This window comes from Ictidomys tridecemlineatus, chromosome 12 (assembly GCF_052094955.1).
Source record: "Ictidomys tridecemlineatus isolate mIctTri1 chromosome 12, mIctTri1.hap1, whole genome shotgun sequence".
NCBI lineage: Eukaryota > Metazoa > Chordata > Mammalia > Rodentia > Sciuridae > Ictidomys > Ictidomys tridecemlineatus.
In genome coordinates this window covers 63,294,495-63,317,362 of record NC_135488.1, presented here as the reverse complement: position 1 = coordinate 63,317,362, position 22,868 = coordinate 63,294,495, and the positions used below count along the sequence as shown (strand labels likewise).

General features: G+C 34.0%; 1 protein-coding gene across 5 annotated transcripts in view; it reads left to right on the top strand.

The window, feature by feature from the left end:
* Znf638 (zinc finger protein 638) overlaps nt 1–22,868 on the top strand; it is a 69,472-nt gene that overhangs the window by 5,309 nt on the left and 41,295 nt on the right. For 4 of the 5 annotated variants that reach the window (XM_013357197.4, XM_013357196.4, XM_040271329.2 and 1 more), the window contains 7 exons: nt 6,853–8,368; nt 12,815–12,876; nt 16,204–16,242; nt 17,755–18,053; nt 19,218–19,492; nt 20,732–20,878; nt 21,791–21,913. In XM_013357197.4, coding sequence (XP_013212651.2) covers nt 7,055–8,368; nt 12,815–12,876; nt 16,204–16,242; nt 17,755–18,053; nt 19,218–19,492; nt 20,732–20,878; nt 21,791–21,913 — 2,259 coding nt within the window. In that variant the 5' untranslated portion in view covers nt 6,853–7,054. Of the gene's footprint in view, nt 1–6,852; nt 8,369–12,814; nt 12,877–16,203; nt 16,243–17,754; nt 18,054–19,217; nt 19,493–20,731; nt 20,879–21,790; nt 21,914–22,868 lie in introns of those variants that run through there. The other variant, XM_040271327.2, reaches the window with a different exon arrangement.

Sequence of the window (22,868 nt, the reverse complement as noted above, 5' to 3'; positions counted from 1 at the left end):
CAGGGTCTCACTGAGTCGCTTAGCACTGAGGCTGTCTTTGAACTCTCTATCCTCCTGCCTCAGCTTCCTGAGTGCTGGGTTTACAGGCGTGCGCCACCAATGCCCGGCTTTGCTCTTCTTTTTAACAGAACATTTCTCACTTTGAATTTTGTCTGATATTTTCTCTTGATTAATCAAATTTCAAATTATGCATCCCTGGGTGGAAAAATTGCGTAAATAATGGTATGTCCTCAGGATATCAGATCTGGAGGCGTGTGATGTCCATCTGCCCTTCATAGTATGACTTCGTGGATCATACTATGTTGGACATGTTTTGTGTAACATGTTTGTTAGGAAAGACGGTTTAAGACCATGTATATGTCCCACTCATCAAAATTTGCTTCTGGATGTAACATTTGCTAATGATTCTTGCCTGAACCATTCTTTACTGATAGTTTAAAAATGATTTTCCAACTCTAGTTGTTCTCTAAATTTACTAGTGGAAGGTCAGCGCTCAATAAGAGTCTTCCCTTCTCCTTCATTGATTGATTTATTGATATGGACTTATGGACTCTTGTTGGTTTTCTCAGTGTTTTACGATTTTTTACTCTTCAGATCTTTCTTGCTTTCTCTCATTTCACATTTGTATGTCTTGCTTTCCACATTGTGAGAGCACTGGTTCCCAACACCATCAAAACATTTACTTATTTGCTCATTCCTAGGATATAATCTAGAGTAGTTTTAGCATGACTTCATCCGTATTACTATCCAAAAACATAAAACAAAAAACAAAACTCCCAAACCTATTAAATGAGTGAAGAATTGTTCCCATTCCCTCAGCTGTATCAGAACTGAGGTATATAAATTGAATAGTGAGTTATAAGTTACTGAATTTTTCTTTTTCCTCTTCAGTGGGTTGTAGTATTCATTTAAAATATGATTGAATTAGTTTGCTTTCAGTTTGAGGTATTTCTCTTCTTCCCAACCTTGTTGATTTAATATTTTTTAAAAGTATGTAGATTCTTAACATGCTTCCGAAATTCAAAACTATATTATAAAAGCTAACTAACTCAGTTGTAGAGAGAACTTGCCTCCGGTGTGTTAGGAACAAAACAAACAAACAAACAAAAAACAACATAAGGTGTATTCCAGGGCTGGGCATGGTGGCATGTACCTATGATGCCAGCCCTTGGTGCTTTGTTTGGCGGGTGGTGGGAGGATTGCAAATTTGAGTCCAGCCTCTGCAATTTAGCAAGGCCTTAAGCAACTTAAATGAAAATAAAAAAGGGCCAAGGATGTAGCTCAGTGGTAAAGTGCCCCTGGGTCTAGTTGCCGTACACCCCACCCTCCAAAAAAGGATTTATTTACTCCATGAAATATCATTTTCATATCCCTTAAGTCCTTGCTGTCTATTACCTTTTATAAATAACCCACTTCATTGTGTTCTGTGCTGTTTTATTTTGTACCCATAAGCAGATATGTGTATATTTTCTTATTTCCCTTTTTTGACAAATATGGTATACTATATGTGTTCTTTTGTACTTTGCTATTTTAAGGCATTCATTCAGTCAAGTACTTTAAGTATGTTTACTTGGTGATTTTTGAACCTACTTTAAGCTGAATGGGAATATTTTTTGGCCTGTATTATCTATGAAAGAAGCAAGTAACCAAATGTCAGGGAAGGCAAGGATGTGATTAGGCCTCAGAAACAGTTGGAACTGGGTATTGAATGCCTTCACTATTCTGTTTACCTGTTGGTCCTATTTGCCTTTGTTATGGTGTCTTTATTTTGTTGCAGTGCTTGTGCTTTCTGAGGTAGTGACTATGGTTGTCAGAAGCATTTCAAGTTTTATGAACATCTACTACATTCTCATTTCTAGTTTTAAAAACAATAATCCCAGGGAAGATTATTTATTTCAACTTGGATCAGGTGGTTTCTTTTGAAATAATCCATTATGCTTTTTAGGAGAGTCAAGGTAGTATCACCAATGCATATATATGCTCAGGGGAGCAACATGTACGATGAAAACATTTGTGGTCTAGAGACCCATTTATGTATGCAGTGTACATGCTCCTAAAAAATAAAAATAAATGTTAGCTCATGTATCAAAAACTTGTTTTTCTGGAAATAATAACAGTATTAAATTATTGGTATATGGGGTTGTTAGTGCCTGGTTCTCATGGTGATCTGTTCTTAGCATTGTGCTTTGACAATGGATCCTCCCTTGTTCTTCAATTTTGAACTCATGATGTTTATACATCCTTTCAGGTAGCAGTGCAGTTTGTGATGCTCTTCCTGATGCCAACTTAAGTTTTTAATTGTTTTTGCTTTCTTTTACTGCTTCTTTGAAAGCACCATGTTTTAGCATTTTAATGCCCAACATGATATTCTCTATTCACCGTCTTGGCACCTTCAGAATTATGGCATGTGTATTTTAACATAAGGGAACAAAATAATGGTAGAAAAGAATTGACTGAATGGGTATAGCTCTACATGGTAAGGGAAATTAGAGTGTAGTTTAACTGAGAAAAGCACAGAATGAACAGCTGGACTCCTGTATTAACTAGCTATTCTAATAACTGCATTCTTAAGTGCCAAAGCAAATGTATAATATTCTGAGACAGTGCTCTAACAAAGTGGCTTCAAATGAGGTATGTGGGTGAATACCTAGAAAAATAATTTAAAAATACTATTCTTTATAGTAAATTGGTGGAAAACTTTTCTGCATGTCAACATGTCATAAAGGTGGTCCCCCCACTTTGTTCTTTTTGGTAAGGAGGTAAGACAGGTAAAGAACATGAATTATTTTTTAATAATTAGAAAAAAAGAAAGCTATAATAAATTTACAATTAAGATAACAGGATGAAAAGAACACCAAGGAGAGATGTAGATTCTGTCATGGTCTTGTTTCCTTGCTGTGTTCTAAGGCTTCACTTAATCTGTACAGTTTACATTGGGATTTGTTTGCTCTTGGTTATGAAGTTCAAATGAGATAATGGGTATTAAAGTGTTTGTAAACCATGAAGTGCTACAAAGTTCAAGTATGAGATTTTTATGTAAATCTTTTTTATAAATCTGGGGGAGCCATCGGCTAATTTTTGATGCTGCTTTTGGATTCTAAAAAGTTTTTAGGTCTTTTAATACCTCTAAAAAAATTTAGGGCTTCCTTTCCTCTGAAAGACAGTATCAAAATAATAGGCAACTGTTGATTGTCCACAGTAGTAGAAATCCCAGAAATTCCTCATGGGATTTACTGGTGATATCTTTTTTTTTTTTTTAATATGTCAGGTTATTTCTTCATGCTTCCCTGAAGAACCCAGCTTCTGCTACATGGTTCTACAAGAACTTTTATGATTGATATACTGAATTCTTATTTTAGAGTGGTAGTTTTTGTTAAGAGTGTTCTTGAGAGTTTTTAGCTGCTATTTGTCAAAATAAATGTTTTGTGATCATTAAATAGCCTGTTTTTGAAAAATAATATAGGAAAAAATAAAATGTCAATTAAAAATAATATATAGGCTGGGGATATATAGCTCATTGGTAGAGTACTGGTCTATCATGTTCTAGTTCCTGGGTTTTATCCTCAATATCACAAAATAAATAAGAAAGAAAACAGCATACTTCTGAGTTGTAAAATTGTGTTTAGCATAAACTGTTCTTAAACTCTTCTCTATCACATGTGCATATGCATATGCAAAACTAGAAGAATTGTATCAGAATATTAGTTTACTCTAGGTGATGGTTTTATTTATTTATTTTTGAAAGGGAGTATTTCTGTGTGCCCAGGCTGGCCTCAAATTCCTGGGCTCAAGATGTTCCTGCTAGCCTCCTGTGTAGTTGGTCCTACAGACAGATGCCACTGTGACCAGTTTTGGGTTTTACTGAAAGATTTTGTTGCTTTTAATTTTCTATAACAAGCATATATAATATTATAGGAATAAAAGTTTTAAAGGATTAATACTATTTAATTGCAGTCATTTTCAAAGGAGTTAATAATCCATATCTCAGATCTCAACTTGGTTTAATGATTTCATAAGTTGGCTATCTGTAAATTCCTCTGGGTGAACTCTTTAGGACTAGGGCCGCTGGGGTTAGATGTCTGTCTTTAATTTGTTTTGTTGTTTTCCAGGTGTTAATGACAAATATATCCTTGTCTTTGGTTCTTGTAACATTGTTTTCCGGTTTCATCCATTATCATTCTTACAAGGCAGAGGAGCTGTTTTCTTTGTTATGGTACAACATAATTCTTAATGAGAGGTTTCTACAGAATAGTTTGTAAATAAAAGACTGCTCTCTTAAATCCTGTAAATGTATAACTTTTAACATCTAGAAAATACATAAGTTTTTGCTTTTAAGGAACATAAAGTATAGTTATATCCAACTGGTATTTGTTCATAATTACATCTAGTAATTAGATGGCTGTGATTGAAATCTTTGCCATTTGTGTCTTGTTTTGGAGGAGAAACAATATTTAGAAGGGCTTGTGGTCCTGAAGTTCTAAGAGGAATCATCAGCAAGTGGAGAAAATTGTGCAGAAAGTGTTTGAGTAACTAGATGACAGACTGATTTCCAAAGGAATCATTGTTTTAAAGGATTGAGTTAAAAACAAAATTGTTCTTAGAGTAATTTTATTATGTAGAAGGTGGTTGGTACAGTTTCATATGACTTGTGATTGTTTAAAAACACCTGGATTTTGTTATCAGTGGGAATTTTTTTTTTTTACATTGAATTTGGGTATTAGTGTTCAATAAGCTTTGTCTGCTTATGTCTGGTGAATTTGAAGCTTGTGTAACTTGTCTTATTTTAGTGTTTTACTCTAACTTGAAAATTAATAATCTGTAAATAATGAGGACTTTGGAGGTGATAGTTCAGATAGTTTAACAAATATTTGAGGGTCTTGTGAGTAGCAATAGGGTTTAGATGCTTGGGAGATAAGTCTTAATGATAAGCTTCAGTTGACTCTAAATTGTTTGAAAAGATTATGCATGAGAGTACAAAAACATTAGCTAGTAAAAGGTATAAGTCAAAAAAATGGTAGAAGCAATAATTAATAAACCTTTCTTAATTATTGGCATTGATGGTCAACAAAAGTTTGATGGATATTGACTTTAAAAGTGAGTAAAGTCAAATCAGTGTCTAGGGCAAGGTTATGCTGTTTGTTTTGATAGGGAGATGGGAAAAGAATAGAGGCAAAGGTCTAGCTAGAGTAAGTATTTGGTAAAATTAGAAAGGTAGAGATTGACTAGATTGGTTGGACCTTGGAATGAAATAAAGAATGAGAAAGAGAAACTCTTGGGTTTTTGAACAAGAGCAATGTAGTAAAAATGTCCTGTTGCAAAGATTGAATGTGTTGGCAGTTTGTAAAATGATTGGAAGGGAGAATTTCCCAGAAAAATTAGCATTTTACTAACATTGTGTATAAAGTATGCAAAGTTAGTTTACTTACATTAAGTATAAAGAAAAACGTATATATAATTATGAGTGAAATTTTAGCTTGAACCTGAAATCAGTGATCAGTAAATAGAATCCACAACTTGGATTCCCATTGGTAGACATAGATGCCACAAGACTTCACAGTACACTTTGGGTATACAAGTATACAAGTAGGCAATTGATGGATAGCCCAGGCATAATGTATGCTTTAAACAGCAGCAATAAACAAAAAACTGGAAGAGGGAAGGCAAGTTATGTGGCTGCTGACCTTGGTCCTGAACGATAACTAAAGTACTATTTCTCTCAGAAGTAGGAGTAACATAGCACTTCTGATGGGCTGGTCAGCAGCCAGTTTTAACTAATACATGTCTGAGGATTGCAGGATTGTCTTGCTCACATCTGTTAGTTAAGAGTGTGGATTATGGGGTTAAATTACATTGAATGCAAACGTGGACATAAGCAAGTGTGTGCTTCTTAACTTCTCTATGCCTTAGTATCTGTTATAAAACTATACATATCTCAGGGACTATGAGAACTAACAGTCCACATAATATGCTTAGAACTGTGAATGACACATGGACAATGCTCTATAAAGTTTATCATTGTTATTACTAATATATCTAAACTTGCTATTGAGGAAATTCAAAAGTAGGGGCTGGGGTTGTGGCTTAGTGGTAGAGTGCTCGCCTAGCATGCATGAGGCACTGGATTCGATCCTCAGAACCACATAAATGTAAAATAAAGATACTGTGTCCACCTAGAGCTAAAAAATAAATATTAAGAAAAAAAGAAATTAAAAAGTAGGGTGACTAGTTTTGTTACATATTATCTTGTCTGTTATAACCAGTTTCATGCTCTTGCATCTGCTTTGTTAGACTCTGAATTCAAGTTATTGACAGCAAAGTTTTACTTTATAAGAAACTGTTTAATAGCAGTTTAATTGCTGGGTAGAATTTATTAGGTGTGAAAGCTGGTTCCAAGGAAGAATGTGTCTTAACAGAAATGAGTCTTACAGAAGTTTAAGGTTAACCATTGTTACTTTCATTGTTTATATGTATGATTCATGCATATTAAGCATGTGTACATTTCTAAGTATTTTAATGCATTCATCTTCTTTTTCCAGCATTAAAACATGAAATAAATACTTTGTGTTTTTCAAGATTATTTAAAAGAACCTATAAATACAGCACCTAGCAAACAGTGCATCACATACAGGAACTCTGGCTTGAGGTTTGGGGTTTGTGTTCTGGATTTAGGAAAGAAGAAAAGAGAAGGTTTCAGGAAAAAAATTTAAATTCTTGTAAGCCTTTACTCTAAAAATATATAAAATGCAGAATGGTTTCATGGCTTTATTTCAAAATGTTTTACACTGGCTGTAGAACCCACTTCATGAAGTAGTTTGAGTTAAAATGATCTAATATTTGTGTTTTAACTTTCAGCTTTGTGTATTTCTTGGAAAATTTCGCACCACTTGTGAATTCCTTGAGCCTGGGCATTGCAAACCCACTTCTGTTGGGCCCATCTCCTTTGCACTTTGCTCAGATTAAGACTCAGTTGGCGCTTCAGCAGCTGAATGCCGTTGCCTCACATGGTTCAACACCACCTTACACTTTATTAAATCAGGCATTCTTGAAAGTAGCCATGTCGAGACCCAGGTTTAATCCTCGAGGAAACTTTCCACTTCAAAGGCCACGAGCACCTAACCCTTCTGGGATGAGGCCTCCAGGACCATTTATGAGGCCTGGATCTATGGGTCTTCCAAGATTTTACCCAGCAGGGAGAGCCCGTGGAATCCCACACAGATTTGCTGGTCATGAATCTTATCAGAACATGGGACCACAGAGAATGAGTGTTCAGGTAACTCAACACCGAACTGATCCAAGGTTGACCAAAGAAAAGTTGGATTTTCATGAAGCACAACAAAAGAAGGGGAAGCCTCATGGTAGCCGGTGGGATGATGAGCCTCATATGTCTGCATCAGTGGGAGTGAAACAGAGTTCTATCACACAGGTTACAGAGCAGAGTCCTAAAGTACAGAGCCGCTATACAAAAGAGAGTGCCTCAAGTATCTTAGCAAGTTTTGGATTGTCTAATGAAGATCTAGAAGAACTTAGTCGCTATCCTGATGAACAGCTAACTCCTGAAAATATGCCATTGATTTTGAGGGATATAAGAATGAGAAAAATGGGGCGCCGATTACCTAATTTACCTTCTCAGAACAGAAATAAAGAAGCACTTGGTAGTGAAGCAGTTTCAAGTAATGTGATTGATTATGGGCATGCAAGCAAATACGGCTACACAGAAGATCCACTTGAAGTACGTATTTATGATCCTGAAATTCCAACCGATGAGGTCAAGAATGAATTTCGGTCACAGCAGAGCATTTCTGCATCTGTTCCTACTCCAAATATGATATGTAATACTATGTTTCCTGTTGAAGAAGTGTTTCGCCCGATGGACTTCCCCAGTGAGTCCTCAAATAATCAGTCCTTTTTCCCAGTTGAGAGTGGAACCAAGATGTCAGGCTTACACATTTCAGGACAGTCAGTCCTTGAACCTGTAAAATCCATCAGCCAATCCATTAGCCAAACAGTTAGTCAGACAATGAGTCAGTCTCTGATTCCTCCACCTATGAACCAACAACCTTTTTCATCTGAATTAATTTCAGCTGTAAACCAGCAAGAGCGGATCCCACATAAACCTGTGATTAATTCATCTAATGTACATGTTGGATCGAGAGGAAGTAAAAAGAATTATCAATCAGAGACTGACATTCCCATTCAATCTCCCTTTGGGATTGTGAAAGCATCATGGCTACCAAAGTTTTCACATGCTGATGTCCAGAAGATGAAGAGACTTCCAACTCCTTCTATGATGAATGATTATTATGCAGCATCTCCAAGAATATTTCCACATTTGTGTTCTCTGTGTAACGTAGAATGTAGTCATTTGAAGGTGAGTGTTTTTAAAGATCACTGTATAATGATGCTCAGCGCCCAAGTTTTCTCTAAATTCTGATGTGTGTGCTGGTGTTAATAGGCATTAAGGAAATTACAAAAACTGATTTTGAATGCAAAAATCAGTGCTTTTAGTTGTAATCTTATATACTGCTGGCTTTAGTACTGAATTGAATGTTCTACACACCTGTTACTGGGCGTACCACATAGTTTGTCCATTTATTTTGAACTTTCAATTATCCCATTTATACAACACAATTTATATAACATAAACTGTGTACTTATAACATGATGTCACATGAGTTGTGTTTAAATAGGATCTTTTAGCATAAAATATAAAAACTTGGTAAATCATTTGTGCTGCATACTTTGAAGAGACGACATTTAACGTTGATTTAAATGCATTCTGATTTTTACATGGACCACTGATAATTTATTTTCTTATCGTTATTTTAATATTGAGAAGGGGCTTTGTAAAATAATGTAATAGTAAAATGAGTCAAGATGCATTCATTATTATGGGACCAGCTGTAGGTTTAGCAGATAGTTTCTAAAATAGGCTTAAGGTAACTTTATTGGTTAATATAGTTAGAAGGAAGTTTTTTTGCTGAGATGCTGAAGAGTAATACCATGTAGACTATATTATTTAATAGTAATCATTGGTAGATTTGAGCAGGAATTTCCAAGTAAGTTTTATTATATGTTTAGAACCACAGGTTTTTCTGTTTACTATTGTAATTTGTAGATTTAGATGGCTAATGCCAAGTAGGAGATGTTTCCCATAGGAAGAAACTGATTCAAGGCCTTAGCCTTAAATTGGTGTGTTCTTTGAAGAAGCTTAAAAATCTGAGGGTGTTAATTATCCTTTTTTTTGTTTGTTTGTTTGTTTGCTACCCTTTTTTTCCCCAATTTATCCACTCAACAAGAATCTGATACCTAGATCTGTTGCTCTTGTTATTTAAAGTTAATGCCAGCCAAAGAAAACAACGTTCTGAGCTGGGAGTGTAGCTCAATGGTGGACCATTTGTTTAGCATGCACAGGGCTTTGAGTTCAATCCTCAGTATCCAGGAGGAGAAAAAAATTAAAAAAAAAACAACAAACAACCAGCATTCTACTCATTTTAACCAGAATTATTGAAATCTAATAAAATAACAAATAGTTGGCCGTATTTCATCAAAAGTGATAAAAAAGTCTTTACCTTGAAAAATCTCAGAATAATTCACAGTGCTTTGTTGTAAACTGTAAGTAATGCTGGCCTCAGTGTTAGAAGCTCTTTGTATTACTGTATCTGGGCATACCGCATAATTTTGAACTTTTAAAAGTAATATTCAATTGAAGAAAATATATTTTCACATAAAGAAATTGAAGTTTTAATTTTTGTTCTGTAGACTAGAAAAGTATATACACTTTTTCAATGTATATTTACTGATATCAGTTTTGTACATTGTTCTGTAGGTGCCAGGGCAAAAATGAGGAACAGTATTAAATTTAGATGTTTTCAAACAACTCATACAGTTGCACTGGGGAGGAAAATTATGCATCCAAAGACTTTTTAAAAATTAGGAAAAGGAAAAAATGGTTTGGTGATTTATTTAACTTGTTTTCCTGTGATGGAGGAGAAAGATACTTAGTATTTTTATCTTGTTCAGATTTGTATCAGTCAGGCCAGCATTATCACTTGACCAATACCTATTGTGTGTCTAACAGTATGTAATTAAAAAGTATAAATACACTTCCTGGCATCAAAAGACTTTTGTAGTCTAATTAGATAAGACTAGTGGATTCAGAGTTACTAAGTGAGTCTAGACTAGAATGTCTCCAGAATGAAGACTTCCTGGAGTAGTTCAAATGATGTGTGGGCTTTAGATATACCTATCTGAAAGGGAGGAGAGATGACATTCCAGGTGGGATCAATATGTGGATAGGCAAAGGTCTGAGAGAAGAATACATCAATTACAATGCAGTGGGTGGCATTTGGGAAAGAGTGATGAGCATGCTAAAAATAAGTAGAAGGAGTCTTGAAAAGCTAGCCTAAGGAGTTTAGAGTTTAGTTGGGAGGCATTAGGAAGTTAGTTTAATTTCTCGATATGTGAATGGGCATGTTGAAAGTGTATAGGAGATTTGACTGAAGTGTGCAAGTGAATGAAAATGAGATGGGAATGAGGAATAGGACATGTAATTGGAGGCTTCCTTTACTATTCAAGTATAAAATGGTGGAAGCCTGGGTTCATAAGATAAAAATTTAAGAGGAGAGAAAATCACTTAGTGATCATTAGAGCTTATACAGAGTTCCTTTTAAAATAAAAACCCAACTTTTAATAGCACAACAAATTGAAGCTCATTGAAGTAATGAATTCCACCACTGAGTGGACAAATGATAGTATTCGAACATGAACTTAGATGATACAACTAACTCTTGTTTTTCTGATGTATTTTACTGCCTCATAAATGTGCATATATATGACATTATAAATATATAGCCAGTAAATATGAATTACCAACTGCAAGCTTTTTCCTGCTGAGTAAATCCAACAATTCTTTTCTACCCATCCTTGAGTCTTTTAAACTATAGCGTAAAGAGATACTTTGAGAATGCAACAGTAGATTGTGAAGTGTTTCCTTTCTAAATTATGGGTTGGGTTTAAGAGGGGCTTTCCTTGGTTTAGAAAATTGTTTTTCTGACTGAAATAATTTGCTTCAAGATCAACCTGAGAATTTTTCAAGGTAGTTGGAGGCTAGAGAGCAAGTGTTGATAGGGGTCTGTATTTTACAGTTCCATTCTGATCCTGTCCAGTCTACAGTCCTTGCAGGATTTTCTGCTTTGGTAGGTATTATCCCTTTTTTTCCCTGGAAAGGCAGTGTTGCTTTTGAACTAGTTATCTGATCTGGGTGTTACTACTAGGGAATCTAGAAATTGGGATGACATATGTATATTTACTGAGCTTAAAGTAAGTAATGTCAGTAGGTAAAGTAAGCCTGTTAGAATACAGCAGTGTGTGTATAGGTGAGTGTATTGAATTGAAGAGCACATGCCTTAAATAAATAGGGCAGCTATCACCTTCAGCTGATAGTTGCTATGAGAATATGTATTTCAGTATTGTGATATTTTAATATTTCTTCAAGAAAAACTAGAAATTGGATTTGGGGATAAAAATCTCTGAATTTATAAGTGTTGGTAAATTATTTAAATAAAATACTTTATGGTCCAAATAAATCAAGCCAAACTCCCTGACTGCCAGTGTGTCTGTATGGTGTAAATAATGTCCAATTAATATCAAAGATGTGGGTTTAGTATTACTACTAGAGACTCTTAACTGCTAATCTTTTTTAGCTTTCTGTTTGTATTACTGAGGAGGATATGCAAATATTTCCTTTTTGCAGCCCACAATCAAACCTTGGGGCTTAATGAAACAGTTCAGATTTTGTCATAATTTGTTAAGTATTTCAGATAGTTCTTGCCAAGGCAGAGTTCAAAATTAGTGTCAAATGTTGTTTTAACTATGGAAACATCTAGTTTGTCTTTTAGAAATGACCTAAACTAAAATGTTTTTGAAATGGAAACCAAGGTTTTCCTCAAGGGAAGTTGTAAAATTCAGAACTGTTTAAGGTTTTTTTTGCCTTTCCAAATGCTGGAGGAACAATAAAACATTGAGTAATATACATGTTGCTTTTAACTGATTGTTTCACTTTGGAGACTGTATCTTTAAAAACTGTATTGGTTTTTGTTTTTGTTTTAAAATCAGATGTATCTTTCAGGAGCTATTTATGGTTATAGATTGTAATTTTAGGGCAGATTTATTTGTAAATGAAGTAATGTATAAGAAACCATTTTGTTAATTGTAAAGCTCAATATGTAAGGGATACTGTCTTTAAAATGGCGTCACTTTCCTTTAATCTTGAAAATAAATTAGATTTTATTATCAGTTTTTCATATTTTCACTAATCTTATCATTTCTCAATATAGTGAGTACCTTGTTTGTAATGGTACTGGCCTAGTAGTATTTGGTTGTTGATGATGTTAGCATGAGGTATAAGCATTCAGATACTATATTTTGAAGATGCTGTTTTGTAGATAACCACTTGCACCTTATTTATAGTTTTTGTTCTCTGAATTTTTTTTATACTCGAAATGAGTTATTTTATGATCTATGCTTTTATTTTCTCCAAGTGTTAATATGTATTGATTTTAAAATGGGCATCCATGGGTATAATTTTTTTCAAACTTTTTTTACACTAAAACATTTTTAAATGGGATCAGTGAGGTATGGTGTTTCAAGGGCATTTGGATACCTTTAAGTTTTGTTTGTGAAAATTTTTTCAGTGGCCGAATGCTGTTTATAATTAGATTTGTTTTAAAATCCTTTGTCATTTAAAAGATAAATCTAATTCATTGGTCAACAAGAGGAATATTCTAATTTCAGTACTTTTCTCCTTTTACAATAGGATTGGATTCAGCATCAAAACACATCTACTCATATTGAGAGTTGTCGACAGTTGCGTCAACAGTAAGAACATTTTTCTCTTTATTTTCATAAATGTTGAATTTGCAAAATATGTTCAGATATTACTGTTAAATACCCTTAGTATGATACTTTGCAGAAAATATTTTTAAAGATTATTGCCTATTAAAATACTAATTTTGTAGCAGTATATTTAATATTTTTCCAAAAAGGGAGAATTCAGCATGATCCTTTTCTCTGACTCAACTCCTTCCTAACTTAATTCCCAGTAGGTAGATTTTTTTATATCTTTTTTTTTTTTTTTTGCTTTGCTGGCTTGCCTTCCCTGAATGGTTTATTATTTCAGAGCAGATATCATTCCCTTCTATTATCTCTCCCCTTTCTCAAGGGTTAAATAAATAAAAACTAATCCAAGCCATATATCAGTATTTAATTTCCAGTCTAAAAGCTCTCTGGCTCAGAATCTGTTTTCAGAATAAATCTTAAGTAAGGAATGAATATTAGTTCCATTCTACTTTGTTCCTTATTTAAGACAGGGCACCTCTGAAGATTTCCCCTACTAGATATGGAGGTGAAAAATACTGCTTTAGTAGTATTCTCTGTGCCTGTCTCCCTATCTTTTTCCTTTTTCTTTTCTTTCTCTCCTTCCTTTCTTTCTTTCCTTCTTCCCTTTGGAGAGTATGTTTACATTGATTTAAAAAAAATAATACTGAAGATTTAACCAGGGGTGTTTTACCACTGAGCTATACCTGCAGTCCTTTTTATTTTGAGATAGGATCTTACTAAATTTGAGACTGGCCTCATACTTGGAATCCTCCTACCTTAGCAACCTCCCTACCTCCAATTGCTGGGATTATACCACCATGCCTGGCCAGTGTTGGCTTTTTTGAAGAGTTCAGGAACAGTGTCTTGTGGAATGTCTTCCATGCTGTTTGCTTTCTGATCATTAAATTTAGGTTGAACAGTTATGTCACAGATACTTCATAGGTGATGTATTTATTGCATCACATTGAGACATAGTCTTAGTTAGCTTCTTACTCTTAATCATTATGTTATACTACTTCATTAGTGTATCATGCTTTTAAAACATATTTTTTACTAATTAGGCAGATATTGGGTGATCCAACTCTACTTTTAGTATGTTATGCTTTATCTTTTTGCTTTGAGCTTTGGAGATAAGAGCATTTGTTTTAGTTGGCAAGCTAGTAAAGGTCTAAAACAGTATTACTGACTCCTTTTTCTTTGGTAGAGGGACAATAACTTTATTTTATTTATTTATTTTTATGTGGTATTGAGGATTGAACCCAGTGCCTCACCCATGCTAAGCAAGCACTCTACCACTGAGCTATAGTCCCAGCCCTGTTACTGATTCTTCAGTAATAGTTCTCTAGCTCTTATGAACCATAAATTGTAGAGCTCTGGAAATTTAATAATAATTTCTATGTATTTTCAACCAGCTTATATTTCAGTCTGTGAGAAAACTAAGGATTACACATATCAAATAACTGACTTTAAGTTACATAGCCATTAAATGACAGCACCTACATTGAAAAATCTAGTTTTGTTTGATTACAAAGGTTTCTTTGTAAACCTTGTAGTCTAAGACTAGAAATTATCTTCTTGAAAGGTACAGAATAATGAAAATGTAGGAGTAGATAAAAAGATTTTTTTGTATTGGAAATTATTAACATTAGATTGGATTGAAGTTAACTTTTTGTCCTCGTAGTTTCTCACCTCATAGTTTCTCTCATGTTGCTGCAAGAAGTAGGGGGCAGAAGCTTTCTTAGAATTTTCTGTCATTTTGCCACCTATGTTTCATTGATTAGAACTTAGCCTATCTTCTGGATAGGCTAAGAGAGCAAATATAATACTGCTTTAGTTTTTGTAGTGAAAGCAGGCAAGAGAAAAAGGAATTGAGAATTATTGTTAACTCATTAATAATAGCAACAAATAAAAACTACTTTACCTCTTAAGTTTTGATCTAACTTTATTTTCCTGCTAGGTGAATTACTAAAACAATCTGCTATACCTCCATTACCTGACTTTTGTCTTACTACTGAAATTATATTCTTGAATATTAGTGACTTAAGATAATTACTATGCCCAGCTACCTATTAGTGTCCAGATTCTCTAGAAAAGTTTTAAAATAATTTTTAAAACATTACACACACCTGTAATTCCAGCAACTCAGGAGGCCAAGGCAGGAGAATCATAAGTTCAAGGCCAGCTTGGGCAACTTAGTGAGACCCTATCTCTAAATAAAATAAAAAGGGCTGGAGGTATAGCTTAGTGGTTGAGTGCCCTGAATCCCCAGTACCACAAAAAAGAAAAGAAAGAAATGAAAAGAAAAGTTAAGAGTGAAGATGGCTTCTGTGATCTTACTCATTTTTTTTTTATGAGTACTCCTTAATCTTTCATTGTTTTTTCTTTGCTTAAGTATTGTTCATAGATTTTGTTCTCACTCCTCCTATTTCTATGTCCACCCTGTGTTAGTCTCACTCTCAAAAACTACAGCTGTGGCTTTTATATGCCTCATTGCTAAACATTTCAGTTCTCATCTTTTTGCCCAATTCTAGAGATTCATGTACAATTGTTTTAAAAACATTTATTTGATATTCTTGCTTAGAAATGTTCATGAGTTTTTCCCCTTTTATTTGTGTACAACCTCATTACTTGATTTCAAGGCCTTTCATAAGTTGTCTCTCCCTGAGGTAGCCTTTCCAGGTTTTGTCCTTTATAATTTCTTTTCATCATTCCTATGCTGTAGCTGACCAGTCAGTGGAATAGAACACCTATGTTTTGCCTCCAATCCTTCACTTATGTATTGCTAGTATTTGAAATCAAACCTAAAACATACCTGTTGATAGACCTTTTTAAGTGCTATCCACAAAATAACCTTTCTGTGAATTCTCTCCTGATTGTTCTTAATAGATGTATATCTTCAAGTTGTACCATCTCTCATTGTTCATATTGTATTCTGAGAGATATCATGTAGAATATGATAAGGATGGAGTCCTGGAGAGTTCTGTAAAGTAACTAAAATGTCTTCTCTTTTTTAACCCTTCTAAACTCATATCTTGTACCTCTTCTATGCCTCTAAATACTTTTTGCATGTGCTGCCCATTTTATTTAGAGTTTGAGGCCTTTAAATTATGGGGAATAAGTTTCTCTGATATACATATTAGCACAATACCTTATTTATTGAATTAGACACAGAAAATATTTTATTTCTAAGAAATTTTTCATATTTAAAATATTAATCACAATGTAAATTTAGATTTTTGAACAGTCTTCAGATATTACAGATAAAGATTAATTGAGCCATATAATCTTATTTTAAATGTCTATTAATATTATTTATTTTCAAAATAGATATCCTGATTGGAATCCTGAGATCCTACCATCAAGAAGGTAACATTTTTTAATAGCGTTGTTATTGTTAAAACTTGATTTTCAGCTGGGCACGGGTGGTACACACCTGTAATCCCAGTGGCTCGGGAGGCTGAGGCAGGAGGATTTCAAGTTCAAAGCCAGCCTCAGCAACTTAGTAAGACCCTGAGCAACTCAGTGAGACCCTGTCTCTAAATAAAATATTAATAAAAGAGTTGGGGGTGTGATTCATTGGTTAAGTGCCCATGGATTCAATCCCTGTACCAAAAACAAAAAACCCAAAACAATCAAACAAAAAAATGTCCTTAATTTTCTTCTAAGAGCAAATATTAACTTTTTAAAAAGCTATTCTTTCCCAGAGCAGTGGAGTACACCCCTAATCCCAGTGCCTCAGAAGGCTAAGGCAGGAGGATCGCAAATTCAAAGTCAGCCTCAGCAACATAATGAGGCCCCAACCAACTTAGTGAGACCCTGTCTTAAAATAAAATAACAGTGGGCTGGGGATGTGGCTCAGTGGTTGAGCACCCCTGGGTTCAGTCCCTTAAACCAAAAATAAAAAGCTATTCTTTTGAATTGTGTCCTACTTTCATCACTTTTCATAATTGGCAAATGCAGGAAGCTCTCTGAAGCTTCTTTACTTATTGTATGTTAAATAATACGTTCTTTTTCTGAACTTTAACTTTCTTTAATCTTTAATGAAAATATTTTTATTCTAACCTTATTAAAATTTCATGTTAAGCTTTGAATTCCTGAGAATACCAACTCAATTTATGTGTATGCACATTTATGGAAATAAAAAAAAATATATGTAGACAGTATACTTTTTCAAGGAAAAATTTTTGAAAATATTTCTGTATGTAAATCAGTTTCTAAATTCTCTAGTTAGCTTTATACTTGAAAAACATAATTTGTAAAGGGGTAAGCCTAAGAAATCAATGATGACACTCTTCTATAAACTAGAAAGGGTAGGATTCCAAGCCATTGGAATGTTGATCATCTGTTCTAATTGGTTTCTTCCAAATCAGAAAGTTGAATTATATCATAACAATAGGTTTTCTTGTTTTAAGTAATACTTGTTATGAGTTTGATATTGAAGGTAATAATTAATTTTTGAGGAGGTACTTCTAGCTGGGTATGGTGGTGATTTGAAAGGATAAGGTAGGAGGATGGCAAGTTCAAGGCCAGCTTCAGTAATTTAGCAAGACTCTCAGCAACTTAGTGAAATTCTGTCTCAGAATAAAAACTGAAAAAGACTGGGAACTGGGTTTGGTCGCCTGTAGTCCTAGCAACTTGGGAGGTTGAGCAGAAAGATTACCAGTTTGATGTCAGCCTCAGTATCTTAGCGAGGCCCTAAATAACTTAGTAAGACCCTGCCTCAAAAATAAATTAAAAAGGACTGAGGTAGCTTACATAGCTTAGTGCCCCTGGGTTCAATCCCAGTACTGTAGGAAAAAGGAGGTACTTCTGTCACTTAGTATAATTTTAATTTACATTAAATTGCTGCATCTTGATTCTTTTTCTTCTACTTTGTAGAAATGAGGGCAATAGAAAAGAAAATGAGACTCCAAGAAGACGTTCTCATTCCCCCAGTCCTAGGCGTTCTAGGAGATCAAGTTCAAGTCACAGGTTTCATCGATCTCGAAGCCCAATACGCTACCCATATAGACCAAGAAGTCGGAGTCCAAGAATTTGCCATCGGTTCATTTCTAGATACAGATCTAGATCCCGATCCCGTTCGCCATATCGAATTAGAAATCCGTTTAGAGGTAGTCCAAAATGCTATCGATCAGTCAGCCCTGAAAGGACATCAAGGAGATCAGTGAGATCATCAGGTATGCTGATGACCATGAAACAATAAATCTACTTATTTTGATTAAAATTTTTAGTTCCTTTTGTTTAGATTTTAAGAAATAAAATCGTTTTATAAAATTGTAAAATTGCTGTGTGAATTCTGACACACATCTCAGAGTCCATTTTTCTAATAATTTTGGGAGAGTTGTATCTGTCCATGCACAAAAGTAAGCATGTGAAAACATAGTTTGCCTTAACTATAGACTTTCATGAATACATTTAAAACTTAAAAAATTGAGTAATTTTTTTTACCCTGTTTAATAAGAACTTTGAATAGTTCTTTTCTCATATTCAATATATTCTAAAAGGTTGAATGTAAATGGAAATATTTGCAAATTTATAAGGCAGCTGGTCTCATTGTTGTGGTCCAAGATCCTCTACATATCCATAGGATTTTTTCAAAGTTCTGTGAGGTTTTTCTTTTTCCAATTACATCTATGTTCGAGGCTGGATTTTCTTTGTTTTCAACCAAAACGGTGTATCCAGCATATTGGATGCAAAACCACATATAAGAATTTTTAAGGGGGGCTGGGGATGTGGCTCAAGCGGTAGCGCGCTCGCTTGGCATGCATGCGGCCCAGATTCGATCCCCAGCACCACATACCAACAAAGATGTTGTGTCCGCCGAGAACTAAAAAATAAATATTAAAAATTCTCTCTCTCTCTCTCTCTCTCTCTCTCTCTCTCTCTAAAAAAAAAGAATTTTTAAGTATTTCCCATTAAGCCCAACATTAAAGTGTGTAGAGAAATGTACAATGTTATTACTCATTTCACTAATTTTTTTTTTACTTTGAGAATTTTAATCTTTATAAAAGATGTCACCGTTAATATTGGAGTTTATATTAAATGAATTAGTAAATTGTTTGAAAGTTCTATTTTGAACTTTTAATATGGTAAATATCAGTAAATACAATACAAATTCTTTGAAGTCCTCAGCATGTGAAGAAATCCTGGAGCCACATGGAATAAAGGAACTACATATAAAAGCCTTCAGAGTGCACAGTTAAAACTTGAGAACATTTTTTTGTGTGTTTATCTTCCCTATTGAGTTCTGAGTGATAAATGTTAGTCTTTTTTTCAGGATGTCATGAAGTGGTTCTTTATATTCCTTTCAATTGAAGTTGTACTTACATTCTTCTTACTAGATAGAAAAAAAGCATTAGAAGATGTGGTACAACGATCTGGACATGGGGCAGAATTTAACAAACAGAAGCATCTTGAAGCAGTTGATACAGGACACTCCCCAGCACAAAAACCTAAAGTTGTCAGTGGAACAAAGCCACCAGTTAAATCTATAAGCTCTACAAAGAGTGATGCAAATTTAGGAGGACATTCTGCTCGTAAATCAAAGAATCTTGAAGATGACACCTTACCAGAATGTAAACAGGTGTCTGGTAAAGCTGTCTCTCTCCAGCGTAAGGTCAGTAAGTCATTTGTTTATTAGTGAAAGTGTACATATATATGTTGTTATGGCAAAGAGAAAACAAAGTTGTCTAAATTTTCTTATTCTACATTTCCAATAAATGTGAACTCATAACTTGTTAAATTATTTTGATATGATTCCATTTCATTGGTTTCGCATATACTCTTAGTATAAAAATCCAATAATTCAAATCTTACAGCTTAGAAATGTCAGAGATTTGGCATTTGATGCGTCAAAAAATATAGTGATGGCTTGGCAAAATTTTTGGCTGGCTTCACAGATAGATTGTTGTCTTCAAGTGCTTAGGTATATAGTGCTCTCAAATTTTTGTAAATACACTGAAGACTTTGTTTTTGCATGGATCTGGCAGGCAGGGAAGATAACTGGGGATTGTACTCAGGGGAGCTTTATTACTGAGCTGCATCCCCTCCCCTTTTTATTTTTTTGAGATTGGGTCTTATTAAGTTGCTGAGACTGGCCTTGAACTTGAGATCTTGCCTTAGCCTTTCGAGTAGCTAGGATTACAGGCACGTGCCACCATACCTCAGCACATTGAAGATTTTCACCAACTATTTCTTTCCCCAAAAAGGTTATATTTAAAAGGATAAACTTAGAAAATCAACTTGTAATTACAGAATTTCAAAGAGACTTTGGAAGAAATATTAAGTATGGGGAAAATTTTGAAAAGGGAAACACTTTTAATTTGTCTGACAAGACAGTATATAAAGTTCTTTTCATTTTGTTTCAAGACTTCTGTGGGATAGTAATGAATTTTTTTTGAAAGTTCTTTTTTTATTTTAGATAATTTTTAATATGGATAATAAAATGATTATTATAGTATATTTAAATTATATCTAACAAATGAATATTTTAAAACATTATACTCATATACGATAACATTTTTAATCATTAGAACATAGAATTAATAACATGGGAAATTCAGCTTCACTCTATGATGGGCCATGTAGGTTCAAATAGAAAATTTTTCTTAATAGCTCTAGATCATTTCTTACCCCTTTTTTTTTTTAGCATTTAAGAATTTAAATGTACCCCTGAGTGTAATCCCCAGGATTTCCTCCACCTGCCTTACCCATGTAAAAAAAAATTTATAAACATTTAGAACAGATCCATTAACGGACCAAGATTAAAAGGATAATATATTATACAAGGAATTATTATTTTGTTCTTTGTCACTTAACTTGGTTTCTTTTTATTTTCTTTCACTCCAAAAAATAGCTTCGGAAAGAGCAGTCTTTGCATTATGGTTCAGTTCTTCTTTTATCTGAATTACCAGAGGATGGCTGTACTGAAGAAGATATTAGGAAAATATTTCAGCCATTTGGAAAAGTTAATGATGTCCTGATCGTTCCATATAGAAAGGAGGTGAGTCATTCAGTCTGTTTTAAAATTCATGCAGTTGTTGTTTTAGTGATTCTGTAAATTTTTGTTGGGTCTCTCAGCTGATTATACTGCATATGTTCACGGGGAGTTACAAGTGTTTGGATGTGAATGAACATGTTCCCAATTCTTTGGTACACTTTTTCTGTAAAGGGCCAGATAACAAATAACTTTAAGCTTTTGTAGGTTGGCCATAGCATTCTAACTACTCTGTCACTGTGGTATAAAAGTAGCTATAGTTAATATGTAAATGAGAAAGCATGTTCCCAAAACTTCACAAAAATAGATGGTGTGTTATACTAAAATAAAAAATAATTTATTTTAGTATAACTCCACTGGTTATACTAAAATAACCAGTGGAGTTATACTAAAATAAATTATTTTCTTTGTATGGTAAGTATTTTTTGCATGTGGGGGATATTCCTATAGCTCATCTGATAAAGTTTAGAACTATGAGGAACCCTAAAACTAACGCAGAACATAGGTGTGAGTTAAGATAAGGGAACACAGTGGTAGTGTCATCTTTACTGCAGGAAGCCTTAAACATGTTCAGGTTTGAGCAAGCTAGACATGATCCTGGCTTTACTCCTGTTGTTCAGTTAACCCTGCCTTGCTATTCCTTCTTGTTACATGAGCCTGCCATGGACTTCTGGGTCCCTCTTCCTGTCTTGGTAACAGTATAGAGATTCTATGAGGTTAAATATCCTTTTCATGCGTGAAACATGCTTAAGATCAAATGATCAAGTGAAACAGAGAGGCAAAAGCAACTGGGCCTTAAACTAATTTCATAGTTTTCTGTTCCATAAGGAAGTATTAAGTCCATTTTAAAACACAGGGGCTTTTAAAAGGTACCCCCCCCCTTTTTTTTGACTGAAAAAGAAATAAATTTCATTTTAGGCTTACTTGGAAATGGAATTTAAAGAAGCAATTACTGCAGTCATGAAGTATACTGAAACATCACCTCTTGTGATAAAAGGAAAAAGTGTGAAAATAAGTGTTCCAGGAAAGAAAAAAGCTCAGGTAAATTGAATTTTGGTACTAGATGTTTTGTTGTTGTTGATTATTTTAACCTTTTGTTTAAGTGTGGCATACATGCAAAAAACTTTATGAAATGTAAATGTTAACCCAACAGATTATGTGTATAAATTCAGATACACTGAAATTTTAAAAACTCTTTATGCATACACATATATAGCACCACAATGGTTTAAATAACAAGCAACAGACTAGGATCATACTTTACATATACTTAACCATATGTAAAACAAAACTAGCAAGTGTCTGTGAACTGCACCTATATCACAAAACAGAACATTGATAACATCCTTAGCTGCTGATCTTCAACCCTCCCTGCTGCCCACAGGTATTTCCTCACTTCCTTTCTGAAGCCATGGTTGAGTTTTGTCAGTTTTATATTTTTATATAAACAAAATCAGAGATGATATGTTCTTTTGGGATCCTTATTTCCTTAGAAGTGTTAATTTTTATGAGTTTAGTCTTGCTTAGACTGTTTTCTGTGCTTAGTTGAAAGAAAATATCAATAGAATTATTTTAAAATCTTCAATAGTATTGCTTTGTGTGTGCTCTTTTATTTTTCTATTTGCTGTAGAATACAGCAAGGTTCTATATCAAACATTTCCCAATAATAGTCTATCTGTAATCATATATGAGGTGTTTTCCTCATTTTTGCTTTCTGTGAGGCATTACTTTGTATTTTACAATTATTTTAAGGTTCCTTATTGGTTGATGTTTATGTTATTTCTAGGTCTTTCACCATTATAAATAAGACTTTAGTCTTCTTGTTATATGTCTCTCACAGATCATCCTTTTGTGTTATAGGATATACAGTAATACATAGTATTAGATTGCCTGCAAAGTAGTTGCAGTATCATATAACCTTGTAATTTGTGTGAGGACTGGTATTTCTAAATTAGCAATATTTTAATTTCTTTAGTTTTAAAAATTCAGTATATCA